Genomic DNA, 22,358 nt, shown 5'->3' with positions numbered 1-22,358 from the left:
GCTGCTGTAGTGGCTGCTGTAGGCAGGAGCTCTGTGCTCTTGTATCGTCCTTTTGTGTTTCCCTCTTGTTTTCATGTGTTATTATATTTTTTTGCATTTTGGTCTGGGACCCTTTGGGACTGTGTGACAAGGGGTGGCACTTTCGTGACCTCTGTGGTGCTTTTTTTGTGGACTTCTGGATCTGCCTCCCGGGAGCCTTTTGGCCATGGAGACCAGCTGCTGGGTCTCTGCCACACCAGAGTCTGTTTGGAGGGACTGGAGGAGATGCGGATGAGGGGACAGGACTGTGGAGCTGGCACTGAACTACTGGGACGGAGAGGCTTCGCGGTGTCTTGACTGGGTGAGCAGGTGTCGGACACCTCAGTCACCTTGGACGTATCCTCGCTCATCCATGCGGACTGGACACTGGCCGAGAGTGGAGTCGGCTGTCTTGGTTGACTTATTGGGTCTGCTCCTGTCTCTGGCCATGCTCCCTCCTCCACAGCAGACGATGGCGTGGAACACCGCAGAGGCCACCACAGTGGATATGTTTCTTTTACTTTTTATTCATAGCTGTATGTAGAAGTGTCTGCTTGTATCTGCTGCTTTAATGTCTTTAATGTCCTCTGTGTTCTTTGATGTTTCCCCCTTACACACATGGAAGAGGGATGTGTACCATGGCTATGAGTTGTTGTATTTTTTTTTTTTTTTTTTTTTCCCTTGGCCTCAGTCTGCACACCCACTCCAGGGCCTAGGCTAAAACCGATTTTTTAATTTTATTTTAATCTTCAATTTTTTTCTCTCCCCCCCCTCCCACCCCCCTTGTTTACCTGTATGTCATCTTTTTTGTAAGGGGCGCTGGAAGCCGGCAGACCCGTCAGCGATCCTGTTCTGTCTCCCTGTAATGTTTGTCTGATCTTGAATGGGATTGTACTGAAAATTGTAATTTTCCTGAAGGAACTCTCCTGACGGAATAAATAAAGTACTATCTATCTATCTATCTATCTATATTAAGTATGGCATGCATGCGCAGAGCACAGACGTTTTAAAACTTAAAATGTATAATATAAATCAATACAATCAATGGGCATGTTAGGTGGCTGTGAATTAAAGAAAGGTGTGTTTTGATAAAAAGAGTGATGTTTGATGGCGTTTAGAGACCTGTCAGCGGATGCCATCTTGCTTCAGAGCAACTTTATGGATTATTATACTACTTCAAATGTTCACTTGATGAAGCACGGTAGCGGCAGTTGTGATTTAAAGTGTGTTCACTTCAAACTGACATGACTTTGAGGGACCTTTGACGAAGAAATATTTCTGTGTTACAAGTTTTTGTGTAGTGCAAGGGAGTAGGTTTGATTTTGAGATTGGTGGGGACACAAAAGTGCTCGAAGGCAGCACTCTGAAAGTTTACTTTTTTTTTTTTTTACGTTAGCAATCATAATTTCACGTCATGCAGATGTTATAGGGTAAAGTAACTAAAATGAAAGCAAAGGAGACAACTTCGAAGAGTTCTCATCTTTACTCTTTAGTATAGGGCTGTAGTGCAACTGTGCATCATATTGTCAATTAACATAGCCTACTGTCCATCAACAACATCAGAAATACATTCATGCAATACAACATTGTAAATAAACATAAATGAACTGTAATAATCTTTTCCCCAACTTGTTTTTAAATCACTCACAATTTTTCCCTTCATCTACTTCTTTCTATTGCTGCTTTGGTACTGTAAACATGTTACATGAAACTAAAAAATAATTTAAAAAATAAACGGAAAGGTGAAATCCGGCGATCTGATTGGCTGTTAACCGTGGTTCAAATATTGAGCACGGCTACTATTCTAAAGCCTTATCACAGCGCAGGCTATCACTCCGCCTCAGGCACGCATGACTGGTATGAATGGAAGTTGTTGTCATGTGTCCATGACAACGGACTATTGCAGTCCGTAGAAAAAGACAGCAATGTTAAAAAACGGACTAAAGTGGTTTGAATTCACATGTTTAAGGTTAACTAACCTCCAGGGAGAGTTAACAATGGTAGAGGTGAATGAGCATCGACTTTCACCTGAAAAAAGAGGAGGAAAAGACGAGATGCATTGCTATTTAGGAGCTAACGTCTGGATAGGTGGGACTGTTTTTTCCACAGTGAGGCTATTTTATTGGATAATATGTATTTCTGGTTGAATAAAACTACATTAAATTGATTGAGTATTCCTATTTCATATTGCCTTTATTGGTAACCGTTTTATAAAAGCAATATATCACTCCAGTCTATGGTATATGCTCATTATAGCATTCTAAGGGGCGTGACTGGAGTGATATATTGTTTAATAATTCAATATTGTTGAGCGTCTGTACACCCTTTAATTAACTTACAGTTTGACTCCTAAATAAGTCTCTTATATCCAGTTTTCTTTTCATTGACATCCTTCAAAACCTACAGCACACACGTACGCAAACAGACACAAACACAATGTAAATCACAACACTGATAATAAAATCCATCTAGCTACCGTGTGCCAGGAACAACAAATGCCGAACATGTTGACAACTTGCACTGACAGTTGCACTGCCTCTCGTCCGCTCGCTAGCAACTAGCATGTAGGCTAGCTTTTACAAGCATAAGGAGTGACAGCGGGGACAGCCAATCACACGTAAGTTAGCATGAAACCGGCAACCAATCAGGGAGCGATATTTAGGTTAGAGGCGGGACTTCTAGCAGAGACCAACATTTAACCCTTTTTGTGCCATAATCATTGACTAAACATTACGGGCAGCGCTTGTGTTGATAGTGACTACACAGTAGCGGCTGGATATTGGTAGGGACGTGTCCCTAGCGTTCCTACCCAATTCTATGCCCTTGGTGTAGTGTTGCATCCTTAGTTGTGAATATTCCAAGCTGATTTGATCCTAGCCGGCAACTGAAGTGAATGTGACAGAGTGTAATTATTACGGTCAGCTGGATGAAAAGAATACCAAGAGTCGTGTCATTTGCCCAGAATCTTAACGGTTCTCCTGAACTGAACCAATTAGGAAACAGTAGCCAAAAAATACCAGTACTCTGTATACATCCCTAATAGTAGTTTCTTTGATTTAACTATACTGCAATTTACAACACAACATTTGTTGATATACGCATTATTATAGTTCCATATTTGTTACATATCTGGGTTCTAGTGCCTCCTGTTGGCTTTGTGGCTCCCTGTGCCTTTTCTTTTTTGTAGTTGCCATGGTTACTAGAGGAAGGCAGGTGTGACAAGCACAGCTGTTATCAATCAACCTCTGCTTATTTATTCTCATCTCGTGCACCTGTTGGTGTGGGATTTTTCACGTTGTTGCAACACGTTGCTCCACACAAAATCAGCTTGCAGTCCTCCTGGTCATTGAGTTTATTTTTGACACTTCTCGATTCTGTACATTTTTGTATTTGAGTGCTAAATCCTCCCATTTTCCCCTAGTGGTCTACCTTTGTTTGCTACTTGTTTTATTTGTACTGTTTCGTGTCACATGGCTGTCTCCCGCCAGCGGCATTGTCTTTTGTTATCCCCCCTCTGAGGCTAGCGTAGTTTGCAGGCTTTTATGATCCTTTCAGCCAGTCTTTTTTTGTAATTCGCTTTTTGGTGAAATTAAAAGGACTCTTTTTGTATATTTGCCTCGCTGGTATTTTTAGGATTCTCCTCAGGTGTCAAAGCATAACAATATTACGAACAGATACAAAGTTTCCAAAGAGAAAAATTCCCAATAATGAATGTTTCCGCAGCATTCAGTTTACAACGTCATGAGCTTAAACTTAATTAATTATTGTGGACACTAGCTGCCAATAAAAACAATTACCACTTTATTTCAACTTAAAAACAGTATAATTCCATAGTAGACTGGTAATAATAGGTTAGTGTTTTTCATACCTACCATTGCATTCTAAGTAATTCCCATTGATCAAGCCTTTTCTAACATTCTACATGACAAAATGATAAAAGTATGTATGATTTGTGCTGATATCATTATTGGCCGATAAGGAATTGTATTGAGTGAAAGAGTTGTTTCGAGACACACCTAGTTTCAGTACTTTTGCCTTTTTCTAACAAGACTCTCAAAACAGAACACCTTACATTTCAAGCTTATTGTTGAAGTCTTTAGATGTGCAGAAGTAACATCTAAAGACCTCTGTATGCTCTGTATCAGCGCCGTAAGTGGTACAGTTCAAGAACTAAATGTTGTTGAGGATGCAGTACTGGATGAAGTGCAAGTGTGTACTGACTTGTCAACACATCAGCATAAAGAGCTCCACTCTTCCACATAAAGAGAAAAAAAGAGCAGTGTGGGCACAGGGACCAAACACACTTTATGACCCACTTTACTTAAAGACATTTTAAGTTTTTCTCTTCCAAACAACAGGTATGCAAGAAATGTCGGGATGGACGTGTGTGGAACCCATTCAGCTGGGAATGTCAAAACGGGACATACTGGGTTAATTTGCTCTGATGAGTGGATTTTGAAAGTGTGATTCCTATCAAATTAGAGAATCAACAGAAAAAAATATATTATTTGTGGGTCTTACTGGAATCAAACACTAAGTCTCAACATGTTTTTGAAAGTTTTAGAATCCACAAACACACAACCAAGGAACTCTACACTAACTGGGAGGAGCTGCAGTGTGGTTTGTAACAGCCACACGCCTTTATATATGACAAACCACAATGGTAAACATTGTAAAGAAGAATGTACACCCACGTTTACAGTACATCCGGAAAGTATTCACAGTACTTCGCTTTTCTACATTTTGTGAAGTTTCAGCCTTATTTCTAAAATGTAATGCACTCATTTTTGTCCTCACAACTATACACACAATTTCCCAAAAGGTCAATGTGTAAAAGCTTTTCTTTTCTTCAGCCTTGTGAATGTATTAAAAATTTTAAACTAAGAAATGACAAGTACATAACGTATTTGCGGACTAAAGACATATAGACTATATGCCGTACCCACTAAATTTTAGAAGAAAAAAAGTTTTTCCATATAAACAAAAGTACATTTTTATTAACATACCTTAATTGTTTCCAAACATCTGTAACACGGCAGTAAAACAGCTGCTCAAACAATACAGAGGTCATTGTCATGGACCTACTAGCTGTGGAAGCTCTCTCTCCAATCAGCTAAACAGACTCAATAACTCCAAAGTGACATTTTAATGAATTTACTGAGGAATTTGTGAAACTGAAACAATACAATCAGAATGCCGATGTTAATTAATAATACTAACACAGACACTTGTAAATGTGTTACCCATTTAGCTAATGCTAACAGCGCTAGCTTTATTACAGTACGATGCAAATATACATGAAAACACTTCTACAGACATCATACATGGGACTGTTGAATTATTTTAGTTATACTATAATACAAATGTTGCTGGAGTGTTGAATGAAGAACCAATACAAGGAGAAACGCTATGGACGATTGAAAGACAAAACAGCACTTCTACTTCCAGTTCAAAGCTTTAAACAGCAGGAATTCAGCAGTGAGCAAACTTGTCCAAAAGATGGCACCATAGCGCAAACAGTAACATAAATTTGAGTGTATATGCATGTGTTTAATAAAAACTATTTGCTCTATGGCCGTCAGCAAACATAAATCCATAAAACAGCGGCAGAGTACTAATTATAGGAAAACAGTAGTGACCTATAGTCCTGAATTTACATTAAGTATTCACAGCCTTTGCCATGAATTGCAAAAATGAGTTTAGGAGTATCCTGTTTCAACTGATCATGCTTGAGATGTTCCTATAGCTTAGAGTCCACCTGTGGTAATTCAATTGGTTGAACATGATTTGGAAAGGCACACAGTTGTCTATATATAAAGTTCCACACTTTATGGTGCATGGCAAAGCAAAAACCAAGAACCAAGTTGAAGGAATTGTCTGTAAACCTCCAAGACAGGATTGTCTCGAGGCACAAATCTCATGAAGGGAATAGAAAAATATCTGCTGCCTTGGAGGTCCCAAAGAACACAATGGCCTCTATCATCCTGAATGGACGTAATTTAGAACCACCAGGATTCTTCCTAGATCTGAGCGATGGAGGGAGAAGAGCCATAGTCAGGGAGGTGTCCAAGAACCAGATGATCATTCTGTCAGAGCTACAGCATTCCTCTGTGGAGAGAGGAGAACCTTACATCTGTAAGGTTCTCTTCTCTCTGTAGCAATCCACCAATCAGGTCTACAGGGTATAGTGGCCAGACACCAATTCTTGGTAAAAAAAAGTTTGCCAAAATGCACCTGAAAATGCAGGCACTGCTCATCACCAGGCCAATACCATCACTACAGTGAAGCATGGTGGTGGCAGCATCATGCTGTGGGGATGTTTTTCAGCGGCAGGAACTGGGAGACTAGTCAAGATAGAGGGAAATATGATTACCACAACACACAGAGACATACTGGATGAAAACCTCCTATATAGCACTCTTGAACTCAGACTGGAGGGATGGTTCATCTTTCAGCAGGACAACAACCCTAAGCACACAGCCAATGTATTAAAGGAATGGCTTTAGGACAACTGTGCAAATGTCCTTGAGTGGCCCAGCCAGAGCCCAGACTGAAATCTTATTAAATATGTCTGGAGAGATCTGAAAAAAGGTGTGCTTTGACACTTCCCACCAACCTGATGGAGCTTGAGAGATGCTGCAAAGAGGAATGAGCAAAGTTGCCCAAAGATAGGTGTGCCAAGCTAGTGGCATCGTATTCACTAATACGTGAGGCTGTAATTGCTGCCAAAGGTGCATCAACAAAGTATTGAGCAAAGGTTGTGAATACCTTTGTACATGTGATTTTATTTTTAATAAAATTCCAAAAGCTCTAAAAAACTTTCACATTGTCATTATGGATTATTGTCTGTGGAATTTTAAGAACATAAATTAATTCATGCAATTTGGAATAAGGCTGTAACATAACAAAATGTGGAAAAAGTATAGTACTGTGAATACTTTCAGGATACACTTTATGTACCATCATGCTCTGCTTTGATAATTGTGGTCAGGGTGATTGTGGAGGCAAAAAACCTCCACCAGCTCAGAAAGAGGCCCATTTCAGAGGGTGAATTATACAGGTGTAATATTTCAGACATTGAATAACAAAATGGTCAATATCAGACGCTAGCTAGAATCTGCGTGTTTTTCCCATGTGTAAGTTTTCTATGAGTAATACGACAACATCCCACATCCAAAAAACCAGCGTGTTCAGCTACAGCGATTCTAGATTGTGTGAATGTGAGTGCGAATGTTTTTTTTTTTGGGTATGTGCCCTCTCATTGACTGTCAACCAGTCTAGGGTGTAGCCCTGTCTCTTACCAGAAGGCAGCTGGCATAGTCTCCAGCTCAGATGGAGACCCTATTGACGGAACTCAGTACATTTGTAGGTACTGAACGAATTGTGTTCGTACCACTGGGCATTGACTCAGTACATTTATAGGTACTGACTGAATTGTGTTGGTACAACTGGGCATCGATTTTTGTAAAATCAAACAGTGTCATATTTGTTGCCAATGACGTCACATCTGGTTGCACACTAAATACTGGCTCAAACAGATGGCAGGGAAACGAGCAGCAGTCAGCTAAACTGCCTCTAGGTAATGTTGCAATTTTCCATGCCACCAAAGCAAGCATGCCTGATAGAAAACGCTCAAATGTAAATAATAGCTCCACTTTTCCAAAATTCTAGTTTGATGCTAATTTACACTTACTTTGCCATACACATGCTGCTGGTTAGCATTAACAATTTTAAACAGGGATTTCGACATCTCCAAATTTGGTAATAAAAACTGTAACTAGGATGCACATTACAAGCAAACAGCTGGTGTGTAATAAGTACATACAGTACACATTGTCAGGCGCAACATAAAACTGCTTTCACATTCAGCTCCATGGCTCCAAGACTACTACTTACTGGTAAGGATGTGATCGTCATTGTCTATTAATGCATTTTAGTGGCAATAAACCCAGATCCCTCTGGCTAATCGATCGATACATCCATTTTCTACCGCATGTCCTTTTCTGGGGGTGTGGGGGTGCTGGAGCCTATCTCAGCTGCATTCGGGCGGAAGGCGGTGTACACCCTGGACAAGTCGCCACTTCATCACAGGGGCCAACACAGATAGACAGACAACATTCACACTCACATTCACACACTAGGGCCAATTTAGTGTTGCCAACCAACCTATCCCATGGTGCATGTCTTTGGAGGTGGGAGGAAGCCGGAGTACCCGGAGGCAACCTACGCAGTCCCGGGGAGAACATGCAAACTCCACACAGAAAGATTCAGAGCCCGGGATTGAACCCAGGACTGCTCAGGACCATCGTATTGTGAGGCACATGCACTAACCCCTGTTTCACCGTTCTGGTGTTTATTTTGAGTCCCCTATTGAATAGCTAGCAGCTGATTGTGTATCTCCATTCATAGCGTGGTGATACTTTCCTATGTTAATAATAATCACCTCCATTAAAGCAAATTCATTGCATTTCTTAGCATCTTAAGTATCAGTATCAAGTAGGGCATTGTAAATAATCGAATGTAAATAATCTAATGTATATATCAATCAATCAATCAATGTTTACTTATATAGCCCTAAATCACTAGTGTCTCAAAGGGCTGCACAAATACTTGTTCTTATGCTTTCTGAACTCAATATGTTCGCTGCTCTAAGAAAATATCCTACCAAGTCAGACATACACTGATTCAATGACCATTTCTCTGATGATGCAATTGTTGATGACTGAAGTGCTGATATCAACCAAACTTACACGCCCGCCCCTCCACATCCACCCCCGGGATTGTAAATCATGTAATTAATTAAATGTATATACTCTGATGATTAACTTGTGTGATGACTGTATTATGCTGATAGTATATATTTGTACCATGAATTGATTTACGTGGACCCCGACTTAAACAAATTGAAAAACTTATTCGGGTGTTACCATTTAGTGGTCAATTGTACGAAATATGTACTGTACAATCTATTAATAAAAGTTTCAATCATATTAATAAAAGTTTCAATAAATCAATCAAAAAAATATGTTACACACCAAGAGCAAGCAGAAGCAGGCATGCTAATAGCTGAACTTGCTAGATGTTAAGCTAGCTTGAAACAAAAGAAGAAAAACAATACTTATTGAAGTATAGAAAGTTTAGTTGGAAACATGTTACAGAAGAAAGTGAGCAGCTATTAACAGAAAATTAACAAGCAGAGTAAGAGTCTAAAAAGAGGATAATATAACAACAACTGTTGGTGTGTCGGCATTGTCATAGTCAGTACAGATGATCAGATAAATCCATAAATTAGTGGTGTGGACACCAAGGGTTGTATCCGTATATGCGCGATACCAGACTGGGTTAGGTCAATTTTTCTATGTTCTTAAAATACTTTTTTGTTTTTGTTTTTGTTAGGTTTACCAATTCAGAGAATAATTCCTTGGACACAGGAAACTTTGAGGCCAAAAGGTTTTCAATGCATACGAGAGTGTTTAGTCATTATTTACTATTGACTTTGTTTTGTTCAAACAACTGTTTAAAATAAAACAAAATAAGAAACTAGTTTAAATATTGTGCTGAAATTTTTAAACGGTCACCATAAATACACAAAAAAATGTACTGCTAATACATGTGATCAGTGTCGGTATTGGCATTGGCCCGATCTCACTAATGGATGATCAGTGTTGGAATCTGCAGCATAAATCTCCAATCAGAACAGCCCTTCTTATTGGCAATTCACCTAGTATTGGATCGATAACAAATGTTGCAGTATTGCAGAAAGTCTCTAACGTCCACCGAACTCATAATATCGTCAGGGATCAGCCAAACATGCCAAAGAGCAATAAAGCAGTGCTTGATATTAATGATAAATATTCACACTGTTAGTGAGGTGTACTCACTTGTGTTGCCAGCATTTTCAAATAGAATGACACTGTATGGAGTACATCTACACTGCTTTCAAAGCTGTACACAGACTACTCTAGGTTATATCCAAGTTTCATTGTCCCTTGAGAATATAATACAATTTGAGGTGTAAAATAGTACAGCTTATACTGACATAATTTGTGGACTATGGGTTCACATTTTGTGTACATGCCTGACAACATTTCTGAGAATAAAAAGTCTAACTTTTACAGGGCTACACGTGTACCACTCAAAATAATGAGCCTGAAAAAACTTCTCCAGTGAGTTCACTCTCTAATCCTTTTTGTTCAATCATTCTCGTACAAACAGGACATAAAGCGAGAAAATGTTATCTATCACAAACACATCAACACACCAAACACATCACCTATTTGAAAGAGTAACAAATGGAATACAGTAAGCCATATTAATTATTGTCATCTCACATCAAAACATCCTTACATGAGAAATAAATGTGATGAGGCAAAATACCAACCCATACGTATGTTTAAGCGTGGACATATGAATATTCCTAACCTGCCAAATGATTCCTCCATATAATATCTGCGATAGTCACTGGTGGGCCATCAGCAAGGTGAACTTTACCTTTGTCGTGGTCAGTCCTTATCATATCCATTAAGGAATTCTCCAAAGAGTGCAAGCTAAACGCATCAAAAGGCCGATTCCGGTCCTACAAGATACAAAGAAAGAGAATAAGGGTCAGGACTTAAATTGCAATAGATCACAAGAACATAGAGTAGGTAGAAGCAGCAATATTATACATGGAAATATACTGTAAAATCCATCACTCATACACGGGTCATCCATCATCCATTCTCATATATTTGGGGTGCGTTGAGGTGTTAGGTGGACAGGCAGGCATTTCAGTATTAGTATCACTTTAAAAGTGCATAACCCAGTGACTTTGTTAGCCTGTTTTAATAATCAGACTGAGCAGTCTTGTTAGACTGTTACAAATTCAGTTAATAAACTTATCTTAAAAATTGTTTGAAGTTGCTTCAGATGTCGTCTCAGCTTATTTTATTAATGTATTTTCATAATCAGGTGATTGTGTCGAACAAGTTATATGGTAGTTTGTACTAATAAACGTAATATTATCACGGTTCTCAGTACTACAGTATATAAAGGAAGTTTTTAAGGGTGATGCACTTTTTTTTTTTTTAAATGTTCACCCCCTTCCCCCAAAATTTAAAGAGGAACTACACTTTTTGGGAAATTTTGCCAATCGTTCACAAACATTATGGACGACATTACAATGGATATTTTTTTTTTTTTATTGATAATGCATTCTTGCTCGTAAATAAACTGAAATAAAAGTCCGCTTACGGCGAAATCAATGGGAAGTCCTCTATTGTGCCCATAAAACCCAATAAAAAAACATCCAAAAGGCGCCACCAATACTCCATTTGTGACTTGAATATTAACCAAGTTTTAGTGGTATTGTTATTATAAGCGCTAATGCAGACAAACTATTTTTAGTGGCGCCTTGATCAAGAGCTTGAGTGCCAATGTTGACATGATTGACTAATCAGCTATTTCCTCGCTGCCTTGCTTGTCAACTTTATTCTAGATCATAAATCATGCATCTCACCTGGATACTAGAAGGACGAGGATGTATTCCAACAAATTACAGCGAATCTAAACGAGGAAATGGCGAAAATGACAAAAAAATGCTTGGGCCTTTTCTTCGCTAGAATTATGAGTCATTCTTCATCTAAAAGGGAATATATGAACATTATAGCAGTCGGCAAACTAATGACAGAAGACATTGCACAGTAAGTGATGTTTTATTATGTTTGCTAGCTCTCATAAAGTCTGCAGTGAGTAATAATCAGTAATAATGTTTAAAAAAAAACTAACTTTGTGATGCGTTTTGAAATTAATGTGCCGCGTATACTTAAAATTAACAAAGTATGTCATACATGCCAACTTTGAGACCTCCGAATTCAGGAGATGGGGGCGGGGGGGCTCGCCAGTCGAGACTCGCTAACGAGATGCGCCGTAAAGTAGAGATCCATCGATAGGCTGTTTTTAGGGCCTATCCCGATACAGATTATTAGTAGTCAAGGGGGCTGATAACCGTTAATTAGAGCCAATATTCATTTGCAGTAAAATTTTGCTAAACATTTAAAAAATTATCAATGTTTTAAAGAAACGTTGGGCCAGTAGCGACATGTTTTATGCAGCGCTTATACCAAAAAACATCAGGGGATTTCACAAACACAAACACATTTATTACTATGTGTGTCTAAGATAGAAGTGGCCGAACATTTTCCAGTGAGGGCCACAACGAAAAATTGAAGGATGCGAGAGACACTTTTATACATTTTGTATATGAAAAATACTCAAACCAAAACAATGTAGATGAACATATGGTAACATTTGAAAAACACTTGTACATATTAGTTTTGTGTTATAGACAACATAGCAATTAAATAATTCATGATTATTTTAATTATGATTTTATTTGTATTTATGTTAACTGTGCTCGAAAGTAAGCTTGAATTTACTAATACTGCGATTATACCGTCAACTAAAACACTTAAGAGAGCTTTAGTACACTCAAAGACATATCATGTCTCACAGGAAATGTGTACACTTGTTCATCATGACAGGACACAGGAAAATATTCAATGACCTTATGCAGTTAGATGCTCAGGTTGTCGGCCATTTTGGTTTTCAGGTCCCATTTGTGGGGGATTTGGTCCCGTTTAATTTTTCATATTTTTTTGTTCTTATTTGGGACCTCTTTAGTTTGTCTATAGAATCTGTCTCGGGCCAATAAAAACCAAGCTGTGGGCCGCGAATGGCCCCCAGGCTGCACTTTGGACACCCTGGTCTAAGTGAACCATCAATATTTGCATTTCAAAATAGGGAGAATTGCCTGAAAATTGGTATAAAAATTAGACTTTTCTACATCACAATACCTTGCAAGCTAATCAATTTTAAAGCAGTTTATGGATTTATTACAATGTATAGTTTCCTCGTGAGGAACCCTGACGTACTGGTTGGTTGGAAGGTTGAAGTTTATTTTGAACATGTATACAGTTTCAATATGATACACCACAAATGTTCATTTGTCTTTTACAACATGTCCGAAAAGGAGTAGGAAGCAGCAAAGCTTATATAATCCTACCCCTTATTTAATTTTTACTTTTTTAAATTGACCTCAACTCTGTACACTGATGCTGGAATTTTAATTTTCCTGAAGGAACTCTCCTGAAGGAATCAATAAAGTACTATCTATCTATCTATCTATCTATCTATCTATCTATCTTTTTCACTTCAAAACTATTGCCAACACATATGTTCACTTCCTGTTCTCAATTTGTAACACAATTTATATCAATTATTTTTAAATGGTATGATTGATATGAAATATATGAGATCGAAATATGGCAAATATTCAAACACAATTAATTCTTGGATCCTTCACGTAGTTTATAGGTGAGACATTTTTCAAGCTTACTGACAACTTTTTCCTCAATGTTACAGAATTGAGCTGCTGCCTGCTCTTCTTTCTGTATTGTATAGCTTTCCTATTTGTCAAATAACACAGCCTATTTGTCAAATAACAGTATGCGCACCGCAGCAGCAGCTTTGCATAAAGAAGCACTGGTTATTACTTCTAACTCATGCTCTACTTATTACATGTAATACCAAATACTGGTATCATAAGTGAATATATTGTATCTGCTGATGTATTATTTGTCGTAGTGTTAAAAAAAAACCCATCCGATATCGATATACGTCAAAATGCCAAATATCGTCGCTAATAATCGGGCAGGTGGATAATCGGCCAATCCCTGCCGTAAAGTAACATAAATTAAGAGGAAAAAAGATGATTGCAAAGCCAAATATCTGGTATGTGAATGGTCGGCTTTAAACAAGTGAGAAAGATGAGCCAATCAACACGGAAAAAACAGTAATATGCCCAACAAAACAACTATGCGACCCAGTTTTTCTGAGTAGGAGAAAATACTGCACTTCAAGATGTTAATTTTTTATTGAAGTTACATTTTTGCCAACAGAGATTGAGAGATTCATTTTATTTTTATTATTTGGTTACTTATTTAGGAAAATACGAGTTATTGATCCTCGAATTACTATGTTAAAAAACAATAGTTGATTGCATTTAATTTGCATACTTGCTTTATTATCATGATAACAATAGTGTCTAATTTGATCTCAAAATAATGTTGACAATAATATTGTTTATCGGCAATAATTTGTAAGACAATAAATGTATTATTATCAGCCCAGGCCTAACCCCACCTCACCTTCTTGTCAGCATAGGTGACTAAACATGTGCTGTATATTCTGTCCTTGCGTTTAACAAAACCTCTACAGACTACGTGACCTGTGAGGCCACCAAAGACGATGATGAAGAATCAATACTTTTTAAAATGCAGCAGATCAAACGCCTACTGTCTGTGAATGAATGCATGAGAGCGACATGTGTGTCAAAGGTGAGCTCGAGCTCAGCTGCATTGTTTGTAGACCAACACCATTGTTACGCTTTGGGCTGAGCATTCAAACGGGTTATTCACCCGCAGTCCGGACGCAACACTACCACCCAGATAAAAAACTGCCCACTTGGTACAAACGCTAAATACTTAAAACGCTGAGCTTTTAGATTTCTACCCTTCCCCTTTTCTGCACAGCAGGCGCTAGGTCATCGAGCTCACTGTGGGCCATTGTCCTAAACAGATTACATACTCTGAAGTCCAACATAGAGACTTTACAGTTGTTGTAGCAGACTAATTGGTGTTTAGGATTGTAAAACTATAACTACTAGGAGTGGGACAAAATATATCCATATGGCAAAATATTGGGAAATGTAACCTTATAATAATCAATTCTCATCGTGTATCCCTTTTTTTTCCGCTATAAACTTATTTTTAATTGTTCCTCCAGTGTTTCATGTCTTTAGGAAGAAAAAAACCCAATGGTGCTAATAAAACTAGATATAGCTATAAGTTGTGTTTGTGTCCTTCCGAAAAACACATATACACTCAAAGTTCGATATAGTGCAGTCCCAAATAACGAGATCTATGTTATGCGACAGGGCTTTTTCCCACCAGAGTCAATCGTGTTGTTTTCCCACCAAATTATCGCTCGTTTATAAACTTACACAGCAATTTTTTATGAAACGTCTTCAAAAAGAAGGAATTAAAAAAATAGCTAAAAAAAAATGTAATATTGACCAAGTGGTGTCCAAAACTACTGATGGATGATGCCCGCCACATTCTGTGATGTGGAATCATAATCCACCACTCAAGACACGTGACGTGGGGGTCACTATCCACCAAGCAGCTATCGGCAGCCGAGCTATGTGGATGACATTTCCACTAACACACACGCTTTGAAGACACTAACATACCTAGTAGCTGATGAAATTGCAGCACTTGATTTGATCAAGTCTAATATTTCTCAAACACAAATAGCATGTGTTTTGTGCATAAATGAACCTAAGCGTTAAGAGAAGAGAAGCACTACAAATACTAACTGCAAACATTAGGTACAAATAATCTCAGAAAAGCACTGAAGAAAGCTCTGAAAATGTATGGAAGACTTTGATGATTGCATGGGACTAGGTTAAAAAAAGCTAAAAAAAAATGTCTACTACTACTTAATAAACAGCACAAGGTATCGAGATAATGCAAGTATTGTGCAATGCTGTTTTATTTTTCATTGAACTTGGTTTGGTTGATAATTGTATAGTATTCTTTGAAAAAAGAAAAGGGTAAAAAAAATAAGAATTTCCATATAATGCGATCTTGGGAATAACGTGATCGGTATTTTATGGACCCCAACGACAGCGTTATATCAAACTTTAAGTGTATTTTAAGATATTAACAGCAATACATTGAAATATTATTGTCATCATAAGCCATGTATCACGTATCATATTGTATTGTACTGTGAGGTATCCTCACATTCCCAACCTTAACAATGAATACACACCATCTGACTCCCACTATGCGGGAATTATCAACAAAATAAAACAAAAGGGCCATATATGTGGTTTTTTGACCATACTGCGCCCAGCATCAGCTTCTGCAATAGCAGTATGTGCTCTGAAAAGAATGAGGCAGTAAAAGCCAAACACACGCACGCAGGGCAAGAGTTTCTGTTTCTTATAGTTATTCTACATTTTAACAACAGAAATCAACATAAACAAGGAAAATGTACACAAATCATACAGTGTGTGTGTTTCAACTGGCTTTTTAAAGTAATCTGAACAATGCCCCAATCTCAAACAGAAAACAAAAGAAAAACATTAATGTCTTTGGATTTAATCATGTTAATAGACAACATTTTTATTTTTATTTTTATTTTATTTTAATCTTCTATTCTTTTCTCCCATCTCCCCCCCCTTGTTTACCTGTATGTCATCTTTTTTGTAAGGGGCGCTGGAAGCCGGCAGACCCGTCAGCGATCCTGTTCTGTCTCCCTGTAATGTTTGTCTGATCTTGAATGGGATTGTGCTGAAAATTGTAATTTTCCTGTAGGAACTCTCCTGACGGAATAAATAAAGTACTATCTATCTAATATTCCGTTTATTGTGTTGACACTAATGACACTGCAATGGTACCTTAGTTTTTCAAACACCCCTGTGTTGGTACGAATTGTTTATTTAATGAAAATGTTTACTAATTGCCCTAAATTTCGTATACTGCCTCGGTTATCGTGCAGTCACATATTTGGCCAAACAAACCAGTCCATTTGCCTGCGTATCATTCTGCAGAATTGAAACCAGGAATCCCAAGCGGGATTTTTATGAAGTGTTTTTAATGAAGTACGGCTACAAAATGAATCACCATGAGGCCAAAGAAAGTTGTGAGGGACAGCACTTTTTTAAAGGTTAGAAACACTATTGAATTCAAGAAATAACTTAAATAACTCAGTAAAGTACAAAGGTAACATACATGAGGCCTTTGCCTCCTTTGCACCCTTATTGCTCATTGCTGTATTCTCCAACATGTGTCTTCATTACAGGTAAACATGATGTTAAATGTTAAGTCATCCAATTTAGTCATCATTTACATGTATTTCGCAGAGATTTGTGCATGTAAAACTACAATAATTATCTGTAAAATGTGTTCCTTAATAATATTTTTGGGGGTAATTAATTGCAGGGATGTCTCTATCAGGGTTTTTTTTTTTTTGCTGATGATTCTGATACAATCATCCATGAGTGACATCGGTTGGTAACAATACCGATACCAATCAGTATACCAATATTAACACAATATTTAAAATAGTTACTTATTTTCTTTTAACAAATGCAATTTTTTGAACAAAACAATGTCAATAGTACACAATAACTAAAAAAAAACAAAAAACTTATATTTTTTGCCCTAAAGGTCCTCCTGTGTCAAGGTAAATGTTCTCTGAGTTCAAAAACAAACAAAAACAAATGATTTTTCAAAAATAAAAATATCAACATAATCACTCTTGTATTAATCATATACTGATAATACTTGCTAATTTCCTTTTAATAGCTGCTTACTTTCTACTGTAACGTGGTTGATCTGCATTTCTTCAACTTTACTAAGCACTTTTTTCTTGACGTTGCTTGAAGCTAGCTTAGCGGTTAGCATGGCTTGTTTTTGTTGTGTTAAATGTTTAGCTCGTCTTTCAGTGATAAAGATACTTGATAAGATACTAAGAAATTCAGTTTAGTTTTCGGTAATGGAGGTGATTATTACTTTTGTGGAGCATCTCCACACTGTGTATGGAGGAGACTGGCGACCCCTAATTAGCTGCTAGCCACTTGTCAGCAAAGGGAATAAAAATAAATACATTGTCAGCCAGAAGGGATCAGCGTTGAAAGGTATTCAATAGCAGTAGGGATCACATACTCTTTTCACAAAAATCGGCCAATACTGATTGGTGGGCAATCAATTGGCAAATCCCTAATTAGTTGGATTTACATAGCTTCTCATAGGAAAAATGTATTCGTTTTTTGTGCGATTTGGTTTCGGTCTGAACTTTTTGAACAGATTACTCATAAAAACTAGGTACCACCGTATCTTTAATTATCCAGGACTTCTCAATTCAATAGGGATTGAAATCTTTCTAACAGTCGTTACAATAGTAGCCAGTATATGGAAGAAAATGCAAAATAAGAGCTAGGAAAACAAGTTAAACCACCCTGTTGGAGTACATTTTCTTGGCTACACCCTCAATGTCATTAAAGCGCCTTCTGTTTTGCATGACCTCCAAACACCATCGAGTCCTTTGTGAGTCATAATGAGATGTGAAGTGATACTAACTGCAAATATCCACCACTATCCCTCAATGAATCAGGGCATCTCCAAGATGCTCATGTGACTTTGTGACTTAAGCCTCACACGGATATTCTAAAAAGAATTCCACACATTCCCCACCCTTTTAGCAGCCGCCAACAGTACACAGCAGAGTACACGGGACCCACTTGAGGCATTTGAAAAACATCAGTGGCGTCTACAAGCACACCTGTCAGGAGCTCTCCATGTGACACTGCTCTCGGTTCAGCAGTTTCCCTGAGGCCCGCCTGTGTTCGCATGGGGACTGCTTTTAGGTCACAACAGTCAAGTATCGCATTGTTTCCACCTTTCGTCAATGGCAACAACAAGTTTCACTTCAGGAAAATAGGCTGAGTTGACGCGTGGCACCCTGACTTTGCATCCTAGTGATAACTCCCAATTATGGCTGTAATTGTTAAGCAGTTAGGTGTGAGGTGGGCCGGTATGACATCAGTGAGGCCTTCTAGAAAAAATACCCTCTGTCTAAAAGATAACCTTCAGTAGGTGAAGGAGGGTAAAGATAAATATACTGATAAGACCATAGTGGCTGTAAAACACTCTATGATCGACATACTTTGTCTTATCTTGGAGTGGCAGTCAACTTCTTTTACACACAGAGGTGCTTCACTCAGTCATCACCAACCATAAGGAACATTATTGCAGCAAGAAGACTGTTGATAAAAGATGCACTTTGGTTGCTTAAAAGAGCTAAACTAATATTTCTCACCTGTTAGCCTATTTTTGTGTATTTGGGATCCCCTTGAGTACCGGAAATTTGAAATCAAACAATGAATGCATGGCGGAGATATTTTAGAATAAATCTCTTTCTTCCAAGCTACACATTTTAAACTTTAGTGACATATTGTGCCTTAAGTTAGGTCAGTGGACATATCCATATATACTAGAGGTTTACCCGAAGAGCTTCACACAAGTCCGCCATTTTTAGTCAGTTGTAGTCCAAAGTTGTGGTCGATAAATCTATTTTTTTTAATCCTCTTGTTGGTGGGCAGACTGGCTTGTACATGCACATGCATACTAAAATCCTCCGCTGTTGCCATTTCTAATCAAAAGTAGTGTCCTCCGGGAGAGGAAAACAAAAAGACTGTAAAATGACGCCTCGACTAAAAAAATTGCTACCAACTAATTTCCATAGTCGACTAATTGTGCAAGAAAAAGTTCTGACTTACTTGTACATAGACCCAGGTCCTATAGAGGGATTTTGCCTATGCTATATAGCTTTACAGTACCTTTGCGTTACTTCAGCTCTGTTTACGTTTGACGTCTGTTTATATTGACATGCTTATATTCATCAGAATAATAGGTACTTTTAGCTATTATCTGTATATATAATGTATTATTTCCCTCCTTTTGTGACTGTAGTTCAGTCACTTATTTGTGTACATACTTGCTTTTTTTTTTACAGCGATTTAAGATGTAACTGTGAACCCAAGGCCTTGTAGTAATGAAGTTTATCATCATTTATCAACACTACGGTAACAGTTTGTGCTTCTTTCTTTCAAATCCATATTTTTAACATATGAAAGAAGACACATTTTTGCTAGAGCACTCAGCTGGCCTCCTATGTTGACTTATTTTTCAGGCAGCGTAAATAAACACAGGAAAAAAACATGGCTTGCCGTGTGAAAAGCCGGTCAGTATTGGCAACAATGACATAGTCAAGTCTGAATTGCATGTGCCAATCGTAAAAATAGCTCCTCAAACAGTCCTGGAGATGTTAATACAAGCCACCACAGTTTAATTAGGTACATCATTTCTACATAAATCTATACAATCTATACAAGTTGTCAAACAGTGTATTTAGTAATATTAAATATCGCTGTGAAGTATTCAAGTAATTTAATAAATAAGAATGCCCCACCATATTTTCTATTATATATTATCATAAATGCATTTGGATAGAAAAATTACTTATTGAATGTACAGTTACAGCTGACGTAATATTATTGTAGTGCTTACTTTGAGTTGCTTTAAAGCATGCATGTGTTGTCTTTGCCAGTGGATAAAACTGAATGTGTCAGTTCACTAGGAATATCTTAATATTGTATTTTCCAGACTATAAGACACTACTTTTTTCCAACACTTTCTACCTTGCGACTAATAAATGGTGTGGCAAAATTATATTTTTTTCTTCGCTAACGGCCATAATGTTTTGTCTTCAACAAATAGTCTTCATGTTACCCGGACAGAGACACTCAAAATGTGTATTGTATATTGTGCTATGGCACCGTTTTTTGGACGAGTTCACTAACTGCAGGTACTGCAGGCTGAACATAATTTTCCTGATTTGTGCCTTAAAACGGAAGTATAACTGTCTATAGCGTTTCTGTTTGAAATTATTCTTCATAGTTCCCGGGCGGGGCCACCGCTGCTGCTCACTGATCCCCTCACCTCCCAGGGAGTGATCAAGGGTGATGGGTCAAATGCAGAGAATAATTTTGCCACACCTAGTGTGTGACAACCATGGGTACTTTAGCTTTAACTTAATTCAGCCACTCCAAGCAATGTTTGTAAGATCCAGTTTCTACCGCTTATTCCCTTTTTGGGGTCGCGGGGGGCGCTGGCGCCTATCTCAGCTACAATCGGGCGGAAGGCGGGGTACACCCTGGACAAGTCGCCACCTCATCGCAGGGCCAACACAGATAGACAGACAACATTCACACTCACATTCACACACTAGGGCCAATTTAGTGTTGCCAATCAACCTATCCCCAGGTGCATGTCTTTGGAAGTGGGAGGAAGCCGGAGTACCCGGAGGGAACCCACGCATTCACGGGGAGGACATGCAAACTCCACACAGAAAGATCCCGAGCCTGGATTTGAACCCAGGACTGCAGGACCTTCGTATTGTGAGGCAGACGCACTAACCCCACCGTGAAGCCCTGTTTGTAAGATTTACAATATAATTAAAACAATTCATACTTGCTAAAACGTCCCATGTGTGATGTCAGTAGGAGTATTTTAATGCATATTTGTACATACTATTGTAATGTAAGCTATCGTCTTTAGCATTAATGAATACGCTAAAAAAATTACACGTGTCTGTATTAGTATTATTAACTTACAATGGCATTATTTTTCTATTGTTTCAGTTAAGTTAATTCACCAAAACGTTACAGTGGCGTGATTTAGTCTGTTTAGCATATTGGAGCGCTATCTTCCGCAGCTAGTGGGTCCATGACAATGATTTCTGTTTGGTTTGATCATCTGTTTTACAGCCACATTACAGGTACAATTTGGAAACAATTAAGTTGTGTAAATAAATATTTTTAAAATATTTCATATTGGTGTACATTTGCGGCATATAGTCCGGTGAGGCCAATATGTAAATATCTTCTAAAATTTGTGGGTGCGGCTTAAATACTGGTGCGCTCTACAGCCAAGAAATTCTGATAGTTTTGTCTTTTCATGAATAAAACAGTTTATGGTTTGCTTGCTATGTATAGCTTGTTAAACAAATCCTGGGATGAAGACATTTGTCACACTGTCTGACATAATATTGTAGGCTGTTTACACTTTATGCAAAGTACAGTTGTACCTCGGCTTTCGATAAAATGTTTATCTAGTTTTCATATGTCGTCTCAGTTTTCAACAGCCAAACATTGTGCGTAACAATTAGTCTGTATCATTCTGCAGAATCGATTTTCCAAACAAAGAATCCAATGTGTTGGTGACTCAGTTGCTGTTTTTTTTTTACTTGGTTATGTTTGCAAAATAATGGGGCCAAAGAAAGTTGTGAGTGACAGCTCTTTGATAAATACGGTAAGAAAAACTATTGACGTCAGGAAAGAACTTGTCGCAAAGTTCATAGTTCTCCCATTCCATCCCCCCATATCGTTCATCGCCGTCTTTGTTTTCCATCCATCCATTTTCTACCGCTTATTCCCTTTCGGGGTTGCGGGGGGCGCTGGCGCCTATCTCAGCTACAATCAAAAAGGTAAAAGTGCTATTAAATGTTCATTTATTCACATTGTTTTCTGCACGTATAATTATAATTCTTCTCTATTAAAATGTGTTTAGTGTCTACATTTTTGGGTGTTTGAAACGTATTAATTTTATTTCCATGATTTCTTACAGGGAAAATTGCTTCTTCGGTTTATGGCTGACATTTTGGAAGGGATC

General features: G+C 38.0%; 1 protein-coding gene across 7 annotated transcripts in view; it reads right to left on the bottom strand.

Moving 5' to 3' along the window:
* The window catches only part of cpeb3 (cytoplasmic polyadenylation element binding protein 3), a 109,223-nt gene that overhangs the window by 80,656 nt on the left and 6,209 nt on the right, over nucleotides 1–22,358 (bottom strand). For 3 of the 7 annotated variants that reach the window (XM_061910851.1, XM_061910850.1, XM_061910852.1), the window contains exon 3: nucleotides 10,441–10,594. In XM_061910851.1, coding sequence (XP_061766835.1) covers nucleotides 10,441–10,594 — 154 coding nt within the window. Of the gene's footprint in view, nucleotides 1–2,494; nucleotides 4,954–10,440; nucleotides 10,595–22,358 lie in introns of those variants that run through there. The other 4 variants (XM_061910853.1, XM_061910854.1, XM_061910855.1 and 1 more) reach the window with 3 other exon arrangements.

This window comes from Nerophis ophidion, linkage group LG09, assembly GCF_033978795.1.
Source record: "Nerophis ophidion isolate RoL-2023_Sa linkage group LG09, RoL_Noph_v1.0, whole genome shotgun sequence".
Lineage (NCBI taxonomy): Eukaryota > Metazoa > Chordata > Actinopteri > Syngnathiformes > Syngnathidae > Nerophis > Nerophis ophidion.
This window is presented reverse-complemented; position numbering and strand designations above follow the sequence as displayed.